Below are 25853 nucleotides of genomic sequence, written 5' to 3'. Positions count from 1 at the left end.
GGATCGAACCCGGGTCTCCGGCGCTGCATTCGCTGCAAGGCAGCAACTTTACCGCTGCGCCACCGTGCCGACCACGTCCCAAAGACACGCAGGTTTGGAGATTAATTGGCCCTCTGTACATTTGCCCCTAGTGTGTAAGGAGTGGATGAGAAAGTGGGATAACACAGAACTAGTGTGAACGGCTGAACGATGGTCAGCATGGACCCGGTGAGTCGAAGAGCCTTTTTCAGTGATGTAGCCCTCAACAACTACAGGGTTTGTAGACTAATTAGCTTGATAAAATTGTAAATTGTCCCTAGTGTGTGTACAAGGATCACTGGTTGGCGCTGACTTGGTTGGCTGAAGCACTTTACCCCTAAACTAAACTAAACTAAAACCAGTTTTCAGTCTCTGTAACATCACCCATCATTACCCCACACTTCCTACCACAAAGCTAATTTTGAATCAGCTTGCCACTTCTCTTTGGAGCCCATGGGATTTCACTTCTCTGATTGATCGGCAATGTGGGACTTTGTCAAAAGTCCTGCGATAATCCATGCCCTACACACCATCTGGATCAAACCTAGTTTTTTCCTCAATAAATTCAACAGCGAGACATCCTTTGAAAATTGATGCTATCATTCCGACTATCCTTGATTTAGCAGCGCCTTTCTAAACGCTGATTTATTTTCTCCCTCGCCTTCTCTCCCACTAATTATCTACCCACAAATGTTAGGCTAACTTCCTTTCACTTGGTCGATAAATTTTGTTTTCACTTTTTTAATACCAGGAAAATAAGAAACTAACAGGCTTCCCATTTTTATTGTATCACAGTTATAGACAAGGAACACTGGAAAGCAATGTTCAGAAACACTGTTCTTTCTTCTCTTAACAAGAGCCTGACGATACAAACCACTTATTATTTCCCCTCTTCTTCTCTGCTTATCTCAACCAATACTCGTACTGTTCCTAAACCCTCTCCTTTGATGTAAAGTAACCATTAGGGATAATAATGCATTGTCCACCATAGGTAGGCAATTTCAGTCATTGAACTGGTGACATGGTGGCGCAGTGGTAGAGGTGCTGCCTTACAGCGGCAGAGAACCAGGTTCGATCCTGACTACGGATTGTTGACTGTATGGAGTTTGTACGTTCTCCCTGTGATCGCGTGGGTTTTCCCCGGGTGCTCCGTTTTCTTCCCACATTGCAAAGATGCACAGGTTTGCAGGTTAATTGGCTTCAGTAAAATTGTAAACTGTGTGTGCAGTATTGTGTTAATGTATGGGGATCGCTGGTCGGTGCAGCCTCGGTGAGCTGAAGGACCTGTTTCGGCACTGTATCTCTAAAAATAAAACTAAAAAAAATAAAATCGAGTCCAATAATTTCATTCCACCTTTCAGGATAGTGATTATTGGCAATAATTCTATTCCCATTCGTGCCTTCTCAAGAGCCCCACTCTTTCTTATTACTATCCATTTATAACCCCCAACCCTAATATGTCCTCTTTTACTTTGCAGCAGCCGTTTATTTGTTCTTAACACCCCATCCCCATTTCCCCAGTCTATGCCCTTCTTAAAAAATTTCATCAAATACCAAGTGATAACCTTTTGTCTTGCCTCATATGCTGAATATTTCCAGGATTTTCTATTTTTAGATTGAAAAACTGTGCCTTCGGTGAGTAAATGATATTGTTCCAAATGTTTGTTCTCGGCCTTTGACTGTCCATTATGGCCTGGCTTGTGAAGAATCGTTAAACTTCTAAAATAATCTTCTATCGCTTGTTAAAGGGTAACAAGTTAAGACTCTTGATTTTGTTACATTATTCAGTTGCTATTTTTCAGTTCTCTTACATTATTCAGTTGCTATTTTTAATCCCTTGGAGTCATAGAGTCATATAGTGTGGAAACAAGCCCTTTGGCCCAACTTGCCCATACTGACCAACATGTCCCATCCACACTAGACCCACCTGCCTGTATTTGCCCCTAACGGCAGCGGCTGACTAGCAGTCTGTCCGTCTTTTTTTTGTTGAGTGTCGGTGTTGGGATGATTTTTATATATATTTTTTTGGTTGTGTATATGTGGGAGGGGGTGGTGGTGTGTGGGGGGTGGGTGTGCGTGGGTGGGTGTGGGGAACTTTTCTCTTCCTCACGGCGCGGGGTGCGGCTCGGCTGCGGGGCCTAACATCCCCCGGTGCAGCTTGGCCGCTGGACTTACATCGCCCGGTGCAGCTCGGCTGCGGGGCTTAACACCGCCCGGTGCAACTCGGCTGCGGGGCTTAACACTGCCCGGTGCAACTCGGCTGCGGGACTTAACACCGCCCGGTGCAGCTCGGCTGCGGGGCTTAATACCGCCCGGTGCAGCTCGGCTGCGGGGCTTAATACCGCCCGGTGCAGCTCGGCTGCGGGGCTTAACACCGCCCGGTGCAACTCGGCTGCGGGACTTAACACCGCCCGGTGCAGCTCGGCTGCGGGGCTTAACACCGCCCGGTGCAGCTCGGCTGCGGGGCTTAACACCGCCCGGTGCAGCTCGGCTGCGGGGCTTAACACCGCCCGGTGCAGCTCGGCTGCGGGGCTTAACACCGCCCGGTGCAGCTCGGCTGCGGGGCTTAACACCGCCCGGTGCAGCTCGGCTGCGGGGCTTAACACCGCCCGGTGCAACTCGGCTGCGGGACTTAACACCGCCCCGGCTCGGCTGCGGGACTTTTCACCGCTGGTGCGGCTCGGCTGCGGGACTTAGCTGCGCAAGGCTTGGTCGTGGGCCTTTCATCACCCGGTTCGGCCGCGAGACGTTTCAGCGCCCGGTGCGGGGACTGTGCGGGTTGGTCGGGGACGAGCTGTCTGTCCGTGGGCGTGGGGAAGAGAGGGGAAGTTTTGTTGCCTCCATCACAGTGAGTGGGTGTTTGGAGTCACTGTGATGGACGTTTGTGTTGGGGTTATGTGTCTTGTGTTCTTTTTTCTATGACTGCTATGTAGTTTCGTTCGGTACTTCGGTACCGAACGACAAATAAAGCTCTGTTATACTGTTATCTCTCTAAACCTGTCCTATCCATGCACCTGTCCAAATGTTTCTTATACGTTGCAATACTACCTGCCTCAACTACCTCCTCCGGCAGCTCGTTCCAAGCACCCACCCCCCTCTGTTTGAAAAAGTTACCCCTCAGGTTCCTATTAAATCTTTCCCCCCTCAGCTTCAACCTATGTCCACTGGTCCTCCATTCCCCTACTCTGGGCAAGAGACTCTGTGCGTCTACCCGATCTATTCCTCTCATGATTTCGTACACCTCTTTAAGATCAGACAATAAGAATTCTGACTCCTGAGATAGTTTGACTAACTATTAACAGAGACATTGGTTCCTTGAATTGAAATGCCATTGAGATACCTGTGACACAAGGAAATCCAGATCTGCTCCTCTATAATCCATATTAACGGCATGGGTGAGCTTCATCAGAAATTCCTCATACTGTTTTACTCTTCTGTGATCCTGTTGCTTGACTTCATCCTGCTCAGTCAGTAGGTTTCTTGTCAGGAAAGACACAAGAAAAGCTGGAATGTTAATGTCTTCATGACTAAAATTAATTTTTTAGCCATTTAAATGTAATTATGCAAGCATATATAATTCTAATTCAGGTTAAAATTCCTGAAGAAAGTCCCAACCCAAAATGTGTCCTCTGTCCGTTTCCCTCCACAGACGCTGTCTGTGACCTGCTGAGTTCCTCCAGCGCTTTGTTTATTTACTTATTGATTGAATATGACAAAAACGATCGCGTGCAATCTATCTCACATAAACCCTCAAAACATTCATTATTTTCTCTCTATAACAAACAATGGACAATATGGTCACATTCTTCCTTTCTTTGCCTTCCTCTTTCATTCTCTCTTGCCATTTTCTTCTTCGTTCAATGCTCCTCCTGCATTTCTATCTTTTAATTCTTCCCTTTACTTCTTCTGCTACTTTCTTCCATTCCGTTCTTTTTCTGGTGGTTGGTTCTGGGTAGCCTGCCATAGCAGGGCAGGCAGTGGTGAATTTGGAGCAAACGTTATCCTCAACTGTTTCACTTACTTTTACGCTTGTTGCTACTGCTAAATCTTTGTGCATCGTATCTTCGATCATCTCACTTGAATACCAACTCTTTCCCTTCGTATCATCTATACACTAAAACTCTCGTTTGTTTGTTTGTTTGTTTGTTTGTTCCTGAACTACAGCCAAAACGGTACACGATAGCGCGACAATTTTAGGCCCACCTTACTCACCGTCGTCCCTTTGGTGCTAATGGAAGAAGTTTCATTGAAATCGGTGTTATATTTTTTAAGTTATTCACATTTTAAAGTTTAAGTCCATCTCCTACGGAGGGAGGGAGGGGGTGAAGGGAGAGGGAGAGGGTGCTGCACCAATGCAGGAGAGGTTTGGGCCCAACAGGTCCACTTGGTCTAGTTCCCTTTAATGTTCACTCACATCGCTTTTAGCTGCCCCTTTCCCTATCAATATTCTGCTCAACCCTGTTCTCCACTAACCCCTTGTCATTCATCTCAGGCGAAGTGTGTTTTTAAAACTTCAAATGCAATGAAAGATTAACAGTGTCGCAGCTATTAATGCTGCAGCCTCAGATCTCCAGTGACCTGCGTTTGATCCTTGACCCTCTGGTGTTCTTTGTGCAGAATTTACATGTTCTCCCTGTGACAGCTTGGGGTTCACCTGGGTGCTCCAGCTTCCTTCCTCATCCCAAACATTGTGAGGGTTCAGACTGTTGTACTTCGTGGTCCGGCACCTGTTGTACCTTTGTTATGACTCTGGACGGACCACGAGTACACATGTTTAAAAGGTTATCATGCTGGAGCTTAACTCCAGGCTGTTTATTCCGTGGCCACCTGGAACCAGAGTGCAGTTTATTCCGTGGCCACCTGGAACCAGAGTGCACCTGGAACAGTTTACAGTGGCCAATTAACGTCTGTGTTGTGATATTGCAGGGACTACTTTGTTGTAGCACAAGGACTAAGTAGTCCTTGTGCTACAACAAAGTAGTCCCTGCAATATCACAACACAGACGTTAATTGGCCACTGTAAACTGTGCATGATATAATCCGAGAGAATTGGATGAGAAAGTGTGGAGAATAAAAAAGGGTTCAATGTAGGATTGGTGTAAATGGCAGCTTGGTGGTAGGTTGGTTTAAACTGTGTCTGTGTTGCATGCCTCTATGACTTCATATCTCTATTCACACACTCATCTTATTTCCTCACTTTCTCTCTCTTGCTCTTTCCTCCCTCCCACCCGTTATACTTCACAATGATCAATTTGGTTTCTTTAAAATAAAATCATTTTTCCAAAGAACCACGATCCCTGTCCCTCTCCTTCACAGATGAGAGTAATTAGAATACTGAGAGTCATACAGCTCAAAAACAGGCCTTTTGGCCCATCATGTCCACACTGATTTTTAGATTTTTAGATTTTTAGATTTAGAGATACAGCGCGGAAACAGGCCCTTCGGCCCACCGAGTCCGCGCCGCCCAGCGATCCCCGCACACTAACACTATCCTACACACACTAGGGACAATTTTTGCATTTTACCCAGCCAATTAACCTATATACCTGTACGTCTTTGGAGTGTGGGAGGAAACCGATGATCTCGGAGAAAACCCACGCAGGTCACGGGGAGAACGTACAAACTCCGTACAGAAGGCCCCCGTAGTCAGGATCGAACCTGAGTCTCCGGCGCTGCATTCGCTGTAAGGCAGCAACTCTACCGCTGCGCCACCATGCCCATCGACACTAGTCTCTTCGCATGTACATTGTCTCTTTGTTGGGCAAGTAGAGCTAACGAAATTAGAGAGCTTGGCTTTTCTTAGATATTGTTGCATTGTTTTCAATGAACCTAAAGTCAGGACGATGAAAAATGAACACTACTCTTTATCTCTTCCATTCTCTCTATATAATATGTATTCTTAAGCATTTAGAAGATAAAAGGGCGGGAGGGGGAGCAGATAATTCTAAAAACACTCAGCAATTGAGGAAGCATCTGTGAAAAAGACCCTGTTCCATTTCAACCTGAAACTTTAACTCTTTCTCTTTCCACAGATGTTGCCTGACCTGCTGTGTGTCTCCAGCATTTTCTGTCTCCAGCATCTCCAATTTTCACATGATTCCTATTTTCTGCTAAGTCAGTTTGAAAAGACGCTAACATAAATTTTCAGTTCCACATTCCTTTTGGGCAGAGCTCCACACTGAGCAACGAGGTTCGGTCAATGACCTGGTTTGTGACAAACACGTACAGAGTTCACCACATTTATAGACAGAAATCCAGTATATTGTGGAGATGTATGGATGCGATCCTTAATAACAACATAGAAAATGGGTGAATAATGGACAGCCAGCGAACTTGATTTGAGGAGGTCACAAAGGTGATCAATGAAGGTAGGGCGGTAGATGCCGTCTACATGGATTTTAGTAAGACATTTGATAAAATTCCTCATGATAAGCTCATCCAGAAGATTACTTAGCTGCGACCTGGTTGTTTGGTTTCAGAACTGGCTTACTGGTAGAAGACAGTAGGCTCGTAAGGGTTGCGGTGGAAGGACAATATTCAGGTGGATGTCTGTGATCGGTGGAGTTCCGCAGGGATCTATGCTGGTTGTGATATTTGTAAATGACTTGGACATAAACATAGACAGGTTGGTTAGTATGTATGCAAAGATTGCTGGGATCACGGGATGTGAGGAAGTCTGTCAAAGTACATAGCAGGGTATAGATCAGCAACAGAATTGGGTGGGGGGATGCAAGGGGAGAATATACAATTAATGACCCTTTACAACATTGATACACAGAGGGATCTTGGGGTCCAAGTCAACAACTCCATGAAAGTGGCAACACGAGTTGATAGAATGGTAAAGGCGGCATATGGTATGCTTGGTGTAGGAAAAAAAACTGCAGATGCTAGTTTAAATCGAAGGTAGCCACAAAATGCTGGAGTAACTCAGCGGGACTGGTAGCATCTCTGGAGAGAAGGTATGGTTGGCGTTTCTGGTCGAGACTCTTCTTCAAACTTCAGCCACCCATTCTTTCTCTCCAGAGATGCTGCCTGACCCTTTGAATTACTCCAGCATTTTGTATCTACCATATGGTATGCTTGCACAGGTTGGGACATTGACTCAGCCCGGCGAGGCGCTTCAATGTCGGGAGCCCCGACCTCCCCGACTTGGCAACTCCAACAGCCTGACCGCGGGAGAAGACGGCAGGGAAGAGAAAAAGACATTCTGGCCTTCCATCACAGTGAGGAGGGACTGGAGGAGACTCACTGTGATGGATGTTCCTTTTGTTTGGTGTTGGTTATGATTGTATGTGTTATTGCATTTTTATTGATTATTCTTATTGGTCTTATTGTTGAACTGCGGGTAATTTTTCATTTCACTGCGCATTTATGTGTATGTGACAAATAAATTGATTATTGACTATTGACTATTGACTATAAGTCATGAAGTGATGATGCAGCTGTCTGGGACTTTGACTAAGCCGCATTGGAGTATTGCATGCAGTTCTGGTCGCCCCATTACACGAAAGATGTAGAAGTTTTAGAGAGGGTGCAAAGGATATTTACCAGAATGTTGCCTGGATTAGAGGGTTTCCGCTACAGGGACAATTTAGTTTTTTCTGCAACGACGGAAGTTGCGGGGAGACAATAGACAATAGACAATAGGTGCAGGAGTAGGCCATTCAGCCCTTCAAGCCAGCACCGCCATTCAATGCGATCATGGCTGATCACTCTGATCAGGAAGGAGACCATATAGAAGGATATAAAAATGAAAAAAAAAAAATACTAAACAGCAAAGCCTTAAGGTGAGAGGGGCATAGTTTATAGGAGATGCGTGAGACTACTTTTTTTTAACACAGAGGGTGGTGAGTACCTGGAATGTGCCGCGGTAGTTGATAGTTGAGGCAGATATGATGGTGGGATTTATGAAGCTTATGGATAGGTATATGGATATGCAGGGAATGTAAGGATATGGATTATGTACAGAGTAGTGAAAGGCTTGGATAGAGTGGATGTGGAGAGGATGTTTCCACTAGTGGGAGAGTCTAGGACTAGAGGTCATAGCCTCAGAATTACAGGACGTTCTTTTAGGAAGGAGATGAGGAGGAATTTCTTTAGTCAGAGGGTGGTGAATCTGTGGAATTCTTTGCCACAGAAGCCTGTGGAGGCAAAGTCAGTGGATATATTTAAGGCAGAGATGGATAAATTCTTGATTAGTATGGGTGTACTTTGGGGAGAAGGCAGGGGAATGGGGTTAGGAGGGAGAGATGATTGAATGGTAGAGTCTTGATGGGCCGAATGGCCTAATTCTACTCCTATCTCTTATGATCTTATGTGCAGGCAGATAAGAATTGGTCTTGGCATCATGTTTGGCACAGACATTATGTGCCAAGACGCCTGTTCTTGTTCTGTATTGTTCTAGGTATAGACAGGGAGTGGCGTCCTTTGTTTCAACGATTCAAGGTGCTAACCTGAATTTGTGCTCCAACTCTGTATTTCTCTGCCGGAGATCCCTGTTCTCATTCTGCAAGCCCTGCAGAGTTAATTCTGCTTGAGTCTTTGATGTGAGAAGTGCTCTGGCCTCTTCCTCGGATTCCAGGATCCTTTCCCTCAAGCAAACAATAAGAGATGCCTGCCTTGTGTTGTCTGCCTTGTAGCTTTCAATCTCCGCCTTCAGTTCCTGGATGTGGCCCTCTCGGGACGTAAGGTTCATGCAAGTATCTGTAAGCTAGAGGGAAGATATGTCAACGCCCGGATTGACAAGCAGTTAATGATTTGTTTTGATTTCAAACCGACAGCCAAAGTAAAGACAGCCATTCTATGCCTGCCAAGATCATGTTTAAACCAGTTGGTTCTCTGGAAATCTAATTAAATGTAAAGATGTCACATAAAATTAACGGTGACATTCCAATCTTCGCAATTATGCTCGACGTGAGATGGATCCAGAGTTTGATGCGGTCAGTAGACTAGGTCAGACATTAATGACTTGGATGAAGGGATTAAAAGTACCATTAGCAAATTTGCAGATGATACAAAGCTGGGTGGTAGTGTGAACTGTGAGGAAGATGCTGTGAGGTTGCAGGGTGACTTGGACAGGTTGTGTGAGTGGGCGGATGCATGGCAGATGCAGTTTAATGTGGATAAGTGTGAGGTTATCCACTGTGGTGGTAAGAATAGGAAGGCAGATTATTATCTGAATGGTGTCAAGTTAGGAGAAGGGGTCGTACAACAAGATCTGGGTGTCCTAGTGCACCAGTCACTGAAAGGAAGCATGCAGGTACAGCAGGCAGTGAAGAAAGCCAATGGAATGTTGGCCTTCATACAAGAGGAGTTGAGTATAGGAGCAAAGAGGTCTTTCTGCAGTTGTACAGGGCCCTAGTGAGACCGCACCTGGAGTACTGTGTGCAGTTTTGGTCTCCAAATTTGAGGAAGGATATTCTTGCTATTGAGGGCGTGCAGCGTAGGTTTACTAGGTTAATTCCCGGAATGGCGGGACTGTCATATGTTGAAAGACTGGAGCGACTAGGCTTGTATGCATTGGAATTTAGAAGGATGAGAGGGGATCTTATCGAAACATATAAGATTATTAAGGGGTTGGACACGTTTGTGGTAGGAAACATGTTCCCAATGTTGGGGAAGTCCAGAACCAGGGGCCACAGTTTAAGAATAAGGGGTAGGCCATTTAGAACTGAGATGAGGAAAAACTCTTTCAGTCAGAGAGTTGTGAATCTGTGGAATTCACTGCCTCAGAAGGCAGTGGAGGCCAATTCTCTGAATGCATTCAAGAGAGAGCTGGATAGAGCTCTCAAGGATAGCGGAGTCAGGGGGTATGGGGAGAAGGCAGGAACGGGGTACTGATTGAGAATGATCAGCCATGATCACATTGAATGGTGGTGCTGGCTCGAGGGGCCGAAGGGCCTACTCCTGCACCTATTGTCTATTGTCAGACAGGGAAAAAAATTGCTCCCAGGCAGAATGGGTGGTATTTGTGCTGAGACAGGAGACTATCAGAACATCAAAATTTCACACAGCAACAGATGCAGGGCAGTCAGAGGCTCTTGACGAGTTGCTCAAATCAGGTGGTGCCGACAAATTTAGCGAAGTAACACGAGTGAATTTATTCTTAATGTAAATCAAATTGGTAAAAGTATTTTGGAAAAGCAGATCATAAAAAGAATTTGAGACAGTTTTTTTCCAGCAATACACCATGAGATTAACTATTGCGTGTAACGAGAGAGGGTTTATTCATGTCCTGATGAGGGGGATTTCCAATGGACAAGTGATCATAAAATTCACAGAGAGGAGGAAAAGAGGGGGAAACGAAAAGGAACTCCTTGAACTAAAGTGAGTATTGCTTATGAAATGTGCAGGAAGTAACTGCAGCTGCTGGTTTAAACCGAAAATAGACACAGAAAGCTGGAGTAACTCAGCGAGTCTGACAGCATTTCTGGAGAAAGGAATAGGGTCGTCAAGAAGGGTCTCCACCCGAAACGTCACTCATTCCTTTTCTCCAGAGATGCTGTCTGACCAGCTTTTGGTGTCAATCTTCATTGCTTGTGAATTGCTTTATTTTACAAAGTAACAAAGCGGTTGATATTTAATCATTTAACTTTATACGAACATCAGGCAGAAAAAAACAACCCACTCTGCCTTGTGTTTCTGATTACCTCAGCCTGACTGCTCTTGTATTTAACCTGCAAGGCAGCCAGCTCAGATCGAGCGGTTTCAGATGCCACCCGATGGTGATTCAGTTGTTCACGTGAAACGGGAATTTCCACCAAAGGTTCATACGTCCCCTAAAGGATGAAGCAAAACACAGCTCGTGAGCGGCAGCACGGTGGCAACAAATGCTCAGACCTACAAAACAATCGTGCCCCTACTCCAATAGTTCTGATCCCAATTCTGTCCCAATCTTATCTAAACGTATAAAATTATTGAGGGGTTGGACACGTTAGAGGCAGGAAACAAGTTCCCAATGTTGGGGGAGTCCAGAACCAGGGGGCCACAGTTTAAGAATAAGGGGTAGGCCATTTAGAACAGAGATGAGGAAAAACTTTTTTAGTCAGAGAGTTGTGAATCTGTGGAATTCTCTGCCTCAGAGGGCAGTGGAGGCCAATTCTCTGAATACATTCAAGAGAGAGCTAGATAGAGCTCTTAAGGATAGCGGAGTCGGGGGGTATGGGGAGAAGGCAGGAACGGGGTACTGGTTGAGAATGATCAGCCATGATCACATTGAATGGCGGTGCTGGCTCAAAGGGCCGAATGGCCTTCTCCTGCACCTATTTTCTATTGTCTATTGTCTATAATCATAATGTGCTCTACATCCGAGCTCCCTGCTTGACTGTGTTACTATACTCCGCTCAGTCTGCCTAGACCTACCTGATCTCCAGGTTTCTAAACACTTTGACTCCCCTTCCCATTCCCACACTCACCTTTCTGTCCTGGGCCTCCTCCACTGTCGGAGTGAGACCCAACGCAAATTGGAGGAACAGCACCTCATATTTCGCTTGGACAGCTTACAACCCAGCGGTATGAACATTGACTTCTCAAACTTCAAGTAACCCTTGCTTTCCCGCTCTCTCCATCCCTCCCCATCCTAATTCTCCAACCAGTTTGACTGTTCTCCAGATTAAATTTTACTTTGTATGCCTCGTTGACAACTTCCCCAAGCTAACAATGATCTATTCTACATTTTCCTTGATTTAGTCCTCTTTGATCTCTCGTTTTCACACTTTACCCCTCCATATCTCTCATTTCCCTCTCCCCTGACTCTCAGTCCGAAGTGACTCCATCCGAAACGTCACCCATTCCTTCTCTCCAGAGGTGCTGCCCGTCCCACTGAGTTACTCCAGCATTTTGTGTCTATCTTGACTCAGTGTTCAGCAGCCTCCATAATGGGCTCATCTCTTACCAGCTCACTGATAGAATCCTATTCTATGCTGCTTGACCTACTAAGGTTATCCAGCACTTTTGTGTCTTTTTTTTAACTAGTAGCTTTGCTGGTTTAAAACGCAGCTGAATTTTTTTGAGGATTGGACACAGTTTCAGTCATATTATACAGCGGAAAAGACAGCATCTCTGGATAGAAGGATTGGGTGATGTTTCGGGTCGAGACCCTTCTTCAGACGGAGAGTTAGGGGAGAGGGAGACACAGATATATGGAAGGGTAAGGTGTGAAAACGAGTGATCACTTCCTATGCATTCAGTCATATATTAGGCAAGGTAAACATATATGTATGGGCAATATGAGAACTGAGATATCATACCTATTTGAAAGAATGAACAGACTTGCATGCAGTGCATGAAAGAGAGTCAACTGAAAAGTAATCTAAAGGGTTTTTTTTTAACTTTGAGGATGATTGAGTGAGTGGCGGGTCTGGAAGTTACAAGAACCAGGAGTTATAAATGTAAAATAGTCTTTAATTCATGCATAAGGAATTCATGACTCTTGAATCCAGTAAGTGCTGGGAATGTGGAAGCTGCTGCGACTTGACATGGCTGAGGTAAATCATACAGCCTTTTGCAAGTAGGCCCAAACTGACCCAACAGCGAGGCAGCAGTTGGTGCTGCCGCCTCACAGCTCCAGCGACACAGGTTCAATCCTGATCTCGGGTGTTGACTGCACGCAGTATGTCCGCTCTTTAACTCATCCTCAACTTTAATTTATTTAAATTTAACTTGCCTCTAACGTTAGTTTAAGTTTTTTTTTAATCCCTAAAGTAAGTGGCAAAAGAGTTAAAGGGAGATAGGATAGCGAGAGAATATTTGTGGGAAAGTAAGTGAATGAATGAGATTGATGGAATTGCTCACCTGGGAGCTGCCACGCACCCAAATGGGCCAAATGGCCTCTCTCTCTCTGGTGTAATAAATAGACCATAAAGAGCCACTTGCATGGGCTTCCTGTGTGGTCCTCATCGCTCTCATTCCTTGTGGAGTCCAAGGGCAAGTGCCAAATTCCCAATCGTTTCTCTGGGAAGTTTACTCACTGAAACCTTGCCAGTTATTCCTGGCATGTGTTCAGGGAATACATCCACTTCAATGAGGAGAAGAACAACTCCAATAAGTTTGAGGTAACGTCGATTTTCTGAATTGTATTTCACTGTCACTTAGTATTTTAAGTTTGTTTTTACCGTTTTTAATTGTTTTTAAGATTCTTAATACTTATTTAATTGCCTGCTTAAGTTGATAAATATTGTAAATGTTTGAATATGTCAAGATACATTTAAAGTCTTTTAGTCAGAGGGTGGTGAATCTGTGGAATTCTTTGCTTCGGAAGGCTGTAGAGGCCAAGTTCTTTTTAAGGCAGGGGTAGATAGATTTTTGATTAGTACAGGTGTCAGAGGTTATGGGGAGAAGGCAGGGGAATGAGGTTAGGAGGGAGAGATAGATCGGCGGACATGCCCCGCAACGAGTGGGTCGCCCTAAACCGGCTCCACACAGGGGTTGGCCGGTTCAACGCCAACATGCATCGTTGGGGGTTGCGTTCATCAGCACCCTGCATGTGTGGAGCAGACCAGCAAACAGCGCAGCACGTCATTTTCGACTGTGCTGTCCTCCGTCCCCCTGATGGAGGGGTAGACCTCACGGCTCTCGACAACAGCACATTGCACTGGCTACAGCGCCTGGAGGGCGTTACATAATTTCTGCTGCCTCAGACGCAAGAAGAAGAGGATCAGCCATGATTGAATGACAGAGTAGACTTGATGGGCCAAATGGCCTACTTCTACTCCTATTACTTATGACCTTAAGATCAGCTTTTCAAAAACACTTTGTATTTGTAACACTAATAACTACTGTTAGTATTATAAGTGGACAAACGTATAGGATGTCCATTTTATTTTCCTCAGTGTTTTTTTAAATGTGCGTGGCATCCTTGTTGAAACCACAGTGCATTTTCCCACCACTGCGTTGAAAGTTCATCGGCCGATACCATCACCAACTCCAATACGCACCTTGTAAGTCTCCATTCGGCTCCGACTCCTGCAGAGAGACAAGAAAAGGCGTGAACACAGACTACGTAACCGGCACAAAGTCCAAACAATGGCTGAATGGCAAAATCATGACCTGAAAGGTTGATCTTCTACAATATCTTTTGAAAGAAATATAACGAGTGAGTAGCAGGTCATCAATAAATAAAAAAATCCTGAAGCTGAGGTCCAACAAACCCTATGGAGCATGGCACGCTGGACGGATGTGACATCACCAGTGTTTTATTGTCAAGTCAAGTCAAGTCAATTTTATTTGTATAGCACATTTAAAAACAACCCACGTTGACCAAAGTGCTGCACATCTGATTAGGAAAAAAAAAGAAAAAGAAACATACAGTGGCAGAACAGAACAAAGAAATTATTATTTGCAGCAGCACAACAGAATATGTAAACATAGTGCACTGCAAACAATATAATAAATAAAAGAAAAAGTTACATACACACACACACACACACGTGTATATACATATATATATATATATATATATATATATATATACACACATAAAAACAACAAACAAACAATAGTGCAGAAAGACAAAAGTAACTAACCAAAGGAAATCCATTGCTCAACCTTTCACCAGCCTATCCATCCATCCTATCACCGACTGACCTGACCGACCATCTACCTCATTGGAGACCCACGGACAATCTTTAATCAGTCTTTACTTGACTTCATCCAGCACTAAATGTTACTCACTTCAGCCTGTGTCTGTACACTGTGGACGGCTTGAACATAATCATGCGTAGTCTTTCCGCTGATTGGATGAGACGCAACAAAAAAGCTTTTCTCTGTACCTTGGTACACGTGACAATAAACTACGCTAAAGCTCCCAGCTCGCAATCTCAAACTTTAATGGGCCATTGTAACGCTCATCATACGTTAACCCACTCATTCTTGGGATCATTCTTGTAAATCTCCTTTGGAACCTCTCCAGGGCCAGCACATAGTGGAATTCTCTACCTCAGAAGGCAGTGGAGGCCAATTCTCTGAATGCATTCAAGAGAGAGCTAGATAGAGCTCTTAAGGATAGCGGAGTCAGGGGGTATGGGGAGAAGGCAGGAACGGGGTACTGATTGAGAATGATCAGCCATGATCACATTGAATGGCGGTGCTGGCTCGAAGGGCCGAAAGGCCTCCTCCTCCTGCCCAAATTTGTTCACAATTGGGTTTCATTTTAAATGCATAAAAAGGCAAAACCTTTTTGCATACGACGATAACGGAGGCGACAGGCGAGGAGCAAGGCCGGTAGGAGAAGGAACTAGGGTCTGGCTTACTGCGTCCTCAAGGTTGGCTGTGGGAGGCAACCTCGGGGCATAACGACGGACGGGCGAGGAGAGGGGTGAAACATCCCAGAAAGGCGACGGCTGGAGGTCAACAGCAGGCTGGGGTTCGCCTGGATCGGGAACCGCTCGTAAGAACTAGAGCATGGACTGGACTTTGAAAATGTACCCTAACTTCCACCACTTCTCCGTTGCATAAGAAATATCTCCTGAACTGTACCGCCTTGCCCTGATATCCTGGAGTATTTGTTCCATGCTGAGGTTATCTCTTCTAGGGCACTGTAAGGACCTATGATTTTACCCATGATTCCATCAGTCTGAAGAAGGGTCTCGACCCGAAACGTCATCCATTCCTTCTCTCCCAAGATGCTGCCTGACCTGCTGAGTTACTCCAGCATTTTGTGAATAAATACCTATGATTTTACAATGTGTGACGGGGAAATTTTCACCAACTATGAAGTTTTTACATTCACAAAGTAATTTCTTCCACTGGGGTTTATTCACTTGCTTCAATGGTTGCATTATCATAAACCTTCCTGGCCAAGCAATGAATGAACACTTCCCATAGAAAATTGTAATAGTTAATTCATAAACTCAGTTACTAAAACTCAGCATCAGAAAAAGCTGGCTACACATAAAAATTAAGTGTGCACATAAAAATTATCATGTAAAGAAATTGCTATTGCAGTTGAATTGAATGACATAACATTTGCACATGGTTGATTAAGTGTTGCTTCTTTTGTCCAGTTTTATAACCAGAATGATGTCCATCTTCCTTGGAGCTTTTCATTGTGTTATAATTCTGGGAGCAATTTAGTTAAAAAGAAAAATAAAGTTCACACATATTTTGTGCACAACGCAACTGAATGTATCAGAAACCCCCCCCCCAATGAAGGTTAGAGCAAAGCATAAGCCAGAAATTAATCTTGGCTCAGAATACTTGCTGATATGATTGGTACCATATGTTCTCAGACCGAGTTTGCCTCTTACATTGGTTTTATTATGTTCCTCGTAATGTGAATATGATAACTGTGAACCATCCTGTGGAATTAAATCATGTAGACTTGATCCCACTCAGAATTTTATGTTGGTGCACAACACTGTACATTGTATTCTTTAATTGTCCCATCCTGGGAGGATTATCTGTTTAAATTGAACCCAGCAGTTGTCAAATCCAGTTGGCACTGGACCAAAGTAATTTTAGATGTTGTGCTGAAGATCAGAGAATGGGGTGGGGTGGAGGAGAAATGACGTGTCATACACATTGGGGTGAGGGTGATCAAGGGCTCATTGATCATTGACAAATGCTTCACCATAAGGCCACTGTTTGGATAATTAGTGGGTCACCATTGTGCTAGACGATGTACTGAAGCAGGTATTCGCCAAGGTCTGAAGAAGGGTTCCGACCAAAAACGTCACTTAGATTTAGATTTAGAGATACAGCGCGGAAACAGGCTCTTCGGCCCACCGAGTCCGTGCCGCCCAGCGATCCCCGCACATTAACACTATCCTACACACACTAGGGACAATTTTTACATTTGCCCAGCCAATTAACTTACATACCTGCACGTCTTTGGAGTGTGGGAGGAAACCGAAGATCTCGGAGAAAACCCCCGCAGGTCACGGGGAGAACGTACAAACTCCGTACAGACAGCGCCCGTAGTCAGGATCGAACCTGAGTCTCTGCCGCTGCATTCGCTGTAAGGCAGCAACTCTACCGCTGTGCCACTTATTCCTTTTCTCCAGAGATGCTGCCTGACCCGCTGAGTTACTCCAGCATATTGTGTCTAACTTCATCAAGGATACGAGCTTCATAAGTTCATCGATCAGTTTACCATCATAACCATTTTTCCAAAGTTTTAAGATCCTACGACTATAACTAATGAGTATCCACCCCACTGCCATTGCAAAATGGTTGAAAACTCTAAACAGGATGGGATCCCATTTATTTTATTGATTACAGTACTTGAAATTAAATTCAAAAGACAAAGGATTAGTTGGGACTCAGATAACGTGGATTGGCTGTGAAATGGATAACAGAACAGCGTTATTTGAATATCATTAGCTTGAGACAATGGCCTCATTTAAACATTGAAGCGACATTATACCATGTAATTCTGCAGGGGCACGATGAATTTTTCATGTTACAAGGAGAGGTTTAGGAAGGTTTATGTTTGAGTTGTGCTAAAACTTGTTTCTTTAGTCATAGTTTATTCTCGGGGGGTGATGAATCTGTGGAATTGCCTTCCCCAGTGGGTTGTGACATCCAGATCGTTGGGGTATTTAAGAAGGAGGTAGATTAATTTATAAAAGGTTGGGAATTGAGGGCAATGGGGAACTGGCACTGAAGAGGAGTTGGAGTCTGGGGAAGATTAGCCATGATCATATTGAATGGAGGGGCAGGTTTGAAATCCTGGTGGCTTCCTCCTGCTCCTATTTTCTTGTGTTCTTGTAAAATGTATTTAAAATAAACAGTTGCAATAAGTTAATTATTCATTACATGTGTAATTGCATAATTTGAACAGTCAGCATTGGTGGTCTATGTTTGTTTGCCCTTGAGAGTGATGAAGGGCAACTGCTACAGTGCTGTGGTGGAGGCACGACCGTTTTGCTATTAACCATTCCACAGTTTTGACCCAACAAGCACGAATGAAAGGAGAAATGTGTCCATTTTATCATGTGTGTGGCTTCGGGAGAACTTGAAATTAATGGTGTAGGAAGGAACTGCAGATGCTGGTTTACACGGAGGATAGGCGCAAGATGCTGGAGTAACTCAGCAGGTCAGGCAGCATCTCTGGAAAAAAGGAATAGGTGAGTCGAGAGCCTTCTTCAGACCAAAGAAAGTAATGGTAAGTAATCAGAGAAAGTAATGGTGTTTCTTTGTCCTAATAGCAATGGAAACTTTGGGGTGGCCTTGCTTCACTGGATCCCAATCAAACCATCTTCCAATTGTTACAGTCATCAGGTCACACACTAGTTGTACAAAATCATGAGAGGAACAGATTGGGTAAACGCATAAGTCTCTTGCCTAAAGTAGGGGAATCGAGAACCAGAGGACATAGGTTTAAGGGGAAAGATTTAATAGGAACCTGAGGAGTAACTTTTTTACACAATGAGTGGTGGGTATATGGAATGAGCTAGTAGTATGGAACGAGGAAGTAGTTGAGGCAAGTACTATCGCAACGCAGGCAGGTGGGACCGGTGCAGATGGGACATGTTGGTCGGTGTGGGCAAGTTGGGCCGAGAGGCCTGTTACCACACTGTATAACTCTATGACTCTACCATTATTATCAAGCGTTATTCAACACTGAAGGTAAGCCTCTGATTGGTTTGCTTATGGGAATGATGATTTTGATTTTCCAAACCTGAAATTTATAAATTATTTTGTATTTTTTGCTACATCAATTTATTTTCTGAAACGACATTGTAATATGGACAATTATCCCCACTGGTGCATAATATTACATAGCAGATCCTTGGTACCATGTCCGACACATTATTGCATCTCTGCAAGTTACAGTGTTGTACAGGCTGCAGTTCAACAAAATAATTATATCAATCTTATTCCATGTTACTACAGAAACAACTCTATCATGTCCTCAAAAAACAATCTAATGAGAACAACCATATCACTCACACACACAACAGACACACACACACACCAGACACACACACACGCACGCACGCACACACGCACGCACACACATACACGCACACTGTCACTGAGTCAGAGTACAAGTTGACGCTCCAACTTAAACTTCTCTCAGGCACACTGCAGTTCAGAATTGAGGAGTGCTGTTTCCAGATTTGGTCGGCAGAGCTCTGATAAGCCTCGTTAGGTTGATGCAGCAGATCGAGTGACATGATTTAAATAAGAGCAGGGTATTCTGTCGTCATTTGAAACTGCTTAACCAGACATTCATTTCATATGCTGTTTGTGGGACTTGACTATGTACAATTGGTTGCTGTTTACATATATAGCAACCGGGAGCACATTTCAAAAGTAACTATAACAACAACTTCTATTTAAGTAATGCAATAACTTGTCACGAAGAGCTTTGCAACACGCATGATATTCAAGTTCTTCGCAAGCATTACGCATAGTTTGAAAGGGATATAATTTTCAAAGATTGAGGTTTGACTGTGGCATTGTGGAACTACACACATTCCAGTTGTGGGATCACACCAATGTTAGAATATGCAGCCTGCAACACAAAAACCATGGATTCAAACAAACCTGGCAATTTATTGTCAATCTGTTCAGGCCTTCGACATTATAAAAGTAAAACAACTTACAGGTTATTTAAATATCTTCAACACCAAAATACTTCACAGAGTTGGAAACAGACAAAAGCTTACATCAAAATCACAGATATATTAGGAGCACCATAGATTTAATCTAAGGGGTGGATTTTTAAATGGTAATGGTTTATGATATCATGGTAAAAGCTTTTTTTTACAAATCTGATAAATGCAATTAGTCTCCAAATAGAACTACAAGTGATTCTACACAGATAGACTTCTGTACATGAATATGGAATATATATACTATCTCCTTTGAATATGTAATATCCTTACCTATTTCTGATATATTTAGGAAAATGCCCATCCCACTCCATTAAGTCCACACTTCAGGCAACCTATAATAATCTCCCCACACGATGGATGTCCTGCTGAAATTTAACCAAACAAAACCACACATCCCAACAATGCAGAGCTTCTTATTTTTTTTAGACATGAGGGCTTCCATTAACCAACAAGGATAAACATCATAATTTAGTGATCAGATAAGGAACCGTTTGTGCGGTCTGAATACAAGATGTCAGTCCTGGCTTAGGGGCAGCACCTTGATCTCTTGACTCCAAGGTACAAGTCCCACCCCTGAGACTCCAGCCCATAGTTTAAGGCTAGTTTAGTTTGTTGTCACGTGTACCACCCAGAGAGTTGTGAATCTGTGGAATTCTCTGCCACAGAAGGCAGTGGAGACCAATTCACTGGATGTTTTCAAGAGAGAGAGTTAGATATAGCTCTGAGGGCTAACAGAATCAAGGAACATGGGGAGAAAGTGGGAACGGGGTACTGATTTCAGATGATCAGCCATAAAAATAAAAGGGAAGAAGTATAACATAGCAAAGAAGAGTGGGAAGCCAGAGGATTGGGACTCTTTTAAAGAGCAACAGAAGATAACTAAAAAGGCAATACGGGGAGAAAAGATGAGGTACGAGGGTAAACTAGCCAATAATAGAAAGGAGGATAGTAAAAGCTTTTTTAGGTATGTGAAGAGGAAAAAATAGTCAAGGCAAATGTGGGTCCCTTGAAGACAGTAGCAGGGGAATTTATTATGGGGAACAAGGAAATGGCAGACGAGTTGAACCGGTACTTTATATCTGTCTTCACTAAGGAGGATACAAACAATCTCCCATATGTTCTAGTGGCCAGAGATCCTAGGTGACAGAGGAACTGGAGGAAATCCACATTAGGCAGGAAAAAGTTTTGGGTAGACTGATGGGACTCAAGGCTGATAAATCCCCAGGGCCTGATGGTCTGCATCCCAGGGTGCTTAAGGAGGTGGCTCTAGAAATTGTGGACACATTAGTGATTATTTTCCAATGTTCTATAGATTCCGGGTCAGTTCCTGTGGATTGGAGGGTAGCTAATGTTATCCCACTTTTCAAGAAAGGAGGGAGAGAGAAAACGGGAAATTATAGACCAGTTAGTCTGACATCAGTGGTGGGGAAGATGCTGGAGTCAATTATAAAAGACGAAATTGCGGAGCATTTGGATCGCAGTAACAGGATTGTTCCGAGTCAGCATGGATTTACGAAGGGGAAATCGTGCTTGACTAATCTACTGGAATTTTTTGAGGATGTAACTAGGAAAATTGACAGGGGAGTGCCGGTGGATGTGGTGTACCTCGACTTTCAGAAAGCCTACGACATGGTCCCACATAGGAGATTGGTGGGCAAAATTAGATCACATGGTATTGGAGGTAGGGTACTGACATGGATAGAAAGTTGGTTGACAGACAGAAAGCAAAGAGTGGGGATAAATGGGTCCCTTTCAGAATGGCAGGCAGTGACTAGTGGGGTACCGCAAGGCTCGGTGTTGGGACCACAGCTATTTACAATATACATCAATGACTTGGAAGAAGGGATTAAAAGTACCATTAGCAAATTTGCCGATGATACAAAGCTAGGTGGCAGTGTGAACTGCGAGGAAGATGTTATGAGGTTGCAGGGTGACTTGGACAGGTTGTGTGAGTGGGCGGATGCATGGCAGATGCAGTTTAATGTAGATAAATGTGAGGTTATCCACTTTGGTGGTAAGAATAGGAAGGCAGATTATTATCTGAATGGTGTCAAGTTAGGAAAAGGGGACGTACAACGTGATCTGGGTGTCTTAGTGCATCAGTCACTGAAAGGAAGCATGCAGGTACAGCAGGCAGTGAAGAAAGCCAATGGAATGTTGGTCTTCATAACAAGAGGAGTTGAGTATAGGAGCAAAGAGGTCCTTCTGCAGTTGTACAGGGCCCTAGTGAGACCGCACCTGGAGTACTGTGTGCAGTTTTGGTCTCCAAATTTGAGGAAGGATATTCTTGCTATTGAGGGCGTGCAGCGTAGGTTTACTAGGTTAATTCCCGGAATGGCGGGACTGTCATATGTTGAAAGACTGGAGCAACTAGGTTTGTATACATTGGAATTTAGAAGGATGAGAGAGGATCTTATCGAAACGTATAAAATTATTAAGGGGTTGGACACGTTAGAGGCAGGAAACATGTTCCCAATGTTGGGGGAGTCCAGAACCAGGGGCCACAGTTTAAGAATAAGGGGTAGGCCATTTAGAACAGAGATGAGGAAAAACTTTTTTAGTTAGAGAGTTGTGAATCTGTGGAATTCTCTGCCTCAGAGGGCAGTGGAGGCCAATTCTCTGAATACATTCAAGAGAGAGCAAGATAGAGCTCTTAAGGATAGCAGAGTCAGGGGGTATGGGGAGAAGGCAGGTACTGATTGAGAATGATCAGCCATGATCACATTGAATGGCGGTGCTGGCTCGAAGGGCCGAATGGCCTTCTCCTGCACCTATTTTCTATTGTCTATTGTCTATTGAATGGCGGTGCTGGCTCGAAGGGCCGAATGGCCTTCTCCTGCACCTATTTTCTATTGTCTATTGTCTATTGAATGGTGGTGCTGACTTGAAGGGCCAAATGGCCTACTCCTGCACCTATTTTCTATGTTTCTATGTTTCTATGTTTCTACAGTGAAAAGCTTTTTGTTGTGTTCTAACCAGTCCTCATAAAGACAATACATGATTACAATCGATCCATTTGCAGTGGATAGATATATGATGAGGGAATAACGTTTAGTGCAAGTGGCTGACAATCTGGTGACAATCTGCTAATTAAACTCCTCTTTCCCTTTATCCATATATCATTTTCCAGGCTTTGTCTCATCCCCACCTGCGTTTTCCAGCACTCCCCCCACTAATCCGATCAGCCTGAACAACGATATTGAACCAAAACATCGCCTGTCCATTTCCTCCACTGAGCTCCTCCAGCACTTTGTGTTTTGCTCAAGATTCCAGCATCTGCAGTTCCTTGTACCTCCAACCTAGTAGCTTAGGGAGCGTTGATGTGATTTGGATAAGACCTTAAGCCCCATTTTTGACTTTTTCTGCTATCTCAGGTGGTTGCAAGAAAGATTTCAGATCATAAATTCGACAAAGGGAATAGGGGTTTTCCCCAGGTCTAGGCCAACCAACATCATTAACTGGGCTGTCTTATCACTGTGCTGTCTCCATAGCAGAGCTATGTGGATGCCGCAACTCCCACATTACAGTAACATTAAAAATAATATTGGGCAGTGGGGAAAAAAAACCTGCAGATGCTGTGGGCGGCACGGTAGCCCACAGTGGGCGGCACGGTAGCGCAGCGGTAGAGTTGCTGCTTTACAGCGAATGCAGCGCCGGAGACTCAGGTTCGATCCTGACTACGGGTGCTGCACTGTAAGGAGTTTGTACGTTCTCCCCGTGACCTGCGTGGGTTTACTCCGAGATCTTCGGTTTCCTCCCACACTCCAAAGACGTACAGGTATTTAGGTTAATTGGCTGGGTAAATGTAAAAATTGTCCCTAGTGGGTGTAGGATAGTGTTAATGTACGGGAATCACTGGGCGGCACGGACTTGGAGGGCCGAAAAGGCCTGTTTCCGGCTGTATATATATGATATGATATGATATGATATGATATGCTGAAAACATGAAATAAACTGATGGAAACACTCAGCAAGTCAGGCAGCATCTGTGGAAAGAGTCAATATTTCAGGTCAGAACTGGGGAAAGTGAGAAAACAAGTTAGTTTTAAGTTGCAGAGAGGGTGGGAAATGGATGGAGAGTGCAAGGGGAATATCTCTGTTAAGGTGAGGCTGGGTTATTGAGGTGATCCTCCTGCTTAAGGAGCTGTCCGGTTGATAAATTAATGGGGGTACTCAGAGTCATAGAATCATACCGCACGGAAACAGGCCCTTTGGCCCAACTCATCCCTGCATGACCAAGATGCCCCGTGTACGTTGGTCCCATTTGCCGCAATTAGCCCATATCCCCCTTAAACCTTTCTTGTCTATAAACTTGTCCAAATACCTTTTCAATGTTGAGGGAGAGAAAACAAACAGAAAGTTGTGAAATGCAGGTCAGAGCTACTGCGGAAATGTGAAATAAGAATGGAGAATATTGGAAATGCCCAGCAAATCAGGCAGGGTCTGGGGAGATAGAAAACCTGAGTTACTGTTGCAGCTGGATAGCCTTGCAGGAGAATTGGTTAATACAAACAGAAAAAGAACAACTTCACTGAAATTGTTGAACCCCAAAGAAGGTGGAAAATGTGATGCTGTTTCTCAATCTCAGATTGAGCTTCATAGGAACAGTGCAGGAAGCCCTAGGCAGATATATCAGAGTGGGAACGGGATAGAAGTTTAAAGTAACTGGCAACTGGAAGCTGACGGTCAGTCTGAACAGAAGTGCTCCACGGAACAATCGCCCAATGGTATCTCCATTAAAAATAACTTCCAAAGTTACCTTTAACTTTGCGTGATCATGAAAATAGACAATGTGGTCAAATAAATGCACTCATATAATGTGATCTTGGTACTATACTCTCACCTCCCAGTAGTCAGGGTGGCAATTATCTCTTCCTTCTCGGTCAGTTGCCGCTTCATTGCATTGAGTTGCTCTTGAAGCTGAAACATTAATCAGGTGGTTATTCAGCTGAAAAGTTTATCTTTCACAGTTTAATAAATAACTCCAGTTTAGTGATCACAAAAACATATGCGATCTCAGGTTAAATCAGTCAAGATGCTAACAGTAACTGTAATTCTAAAGCTAAGTGAATTTGATTTGTACACCAAAGTAATTGTTCTATTAACAGTGCGCAGGAATGTTTGCACTTTACATCAGGGAATGGGTGATTACTGATCCATCCGAATTATAGTCAAATCCCCTTTAATCATGCCGAAATTAAAATAAAGATTGTAATGATGCCCCAGCCTGAGGCAAAAATAGCCTGCTCTAAGTAGTTGAATTGTGTTCAAGTACATTTACCCTCTTTATTTAATCTCCTTTACACAATGTCTAGATACCCCATGCAAGATTAAGTTCATTTTGCAAGAGAAATGTACTGTTTACCTGATGATCTTTGTGTATAAAATCATGAGAGGAATATATCGGGTAGATGTACAGAGTCTCTTGCCCAGAGTACGTGAATCGAGGACCAGAGGACATAGGTTTGTGGTGAAGCAAAAAAAAATTAATGGGCTTCTACGGGGTAACTTTTTCACATAAAAGCGTGGTGGGTGTGTGGAACAAGCTGCCAGAGGAGATCATCGTCCAATGGCAAGGGAACCAAGACGATTTGAGCTGATGGATTTGTGGCAGCCTTCATCCGCCTTCACAGCCGTTGAGTTCAAGATAACTTTGTCCGCCTGGTCCGCTGTTGAGGTCTTGTACGTTGGATCGTTCTTAGTCTGGACCCTCATCCTCGACCTTACCGCCATGGGTGGCCCTACCAGAAGCTAGTGCTTCCGACGGCATCGCTCTCGGAATCATGGGGGCACGCAAGCCTCTTCACTACGACAAGGTGAGCGTTCCGAAGAGGCCAGAGGAGATCGTTGAAGCTGGGACAACCCCAACGTTTAAGAAACAGTTGGAGAGGTACATGGATACGACAGGCTTGGAGGGATATGGACCAAACGCAGGCAGGTGGAACTAGTGTGGCTGGGACATGTTGGCCGGTGTGGGCAAGTTGGGCCGAAGGGCCTGTTTCCATGCTGTATCACCCTATGACTATATGAAAATTCCCCAACTGAGCTAAATAGACATTTCAAATAACTTCTACAGCTTTATATGCTTAAATACACGTTCATAATACTTTAATATTAAACCCAAGTAAACATATGCCAAAGTGCTTTCAAAGTTTACTGAACACAAACCCTCATTTTAAAAACTTTCAGAAAATATTGCCTAAAATCACCTCAAGTGGACAAATCATATAACATTTTCTTTAAGGATCCATTTATCATTCATGTGTTAATTTT

General features: G+C 44.0%; 1 protein-coding gene across 1 annotated transcript in view; it reads right to left on the bottom strand.

Annotated features, from left to right (window-relative positions):
- ccdc170 (coiled-coil domain containing 170) overlaps positions 1-25853 on the bottom strand; it is an 82386-nt gene that overhangs the window by 52454 nt on the left and 4079 nt on the right. Inside the window, exons 2-6 of the mRNA XM_078405919.1 lie at positions 24424-24500; positions 13953-13980; positions 10668-10796; positions 8472-8728; positions 3359-3497 (exon numbers count right to left, since the gene is read on the bottom strand). Coding sequence (XP_078262045.1) covers positions 3359-3497; positions 8472-8728; positions 10668-10796; positions 13953-13980; positions 24424-24500 — 630 coding nt within the window. The remainder of the gene's footprint in view (positions 1-3358; positions 3498-8471; positions 8729-10667; positions 10797-13952; positions 13981-24423; positions 24501-25853) is intronic.

This window comes from Rhinoraja longicauda, chromosome 9, assembly GCF_053455715.1.
Source record: "Rhinoraja longicauda isolate Sanriku21f chromosome 9, sRhiLon1.1, whole genome shotgun sequence".
Classification (NCBI taxonomy): Eukaryota; Metazoa; Chordata; class Chondrichthyes; order Rajiformes; family Arhynchobatidae; genus Rhinoraja; species Rhinoraja longicauda.
Note: the sequence above shows the minus strand (reverse complement) of the source record. Positions and strands in the feature narration are given on the sequence as shown.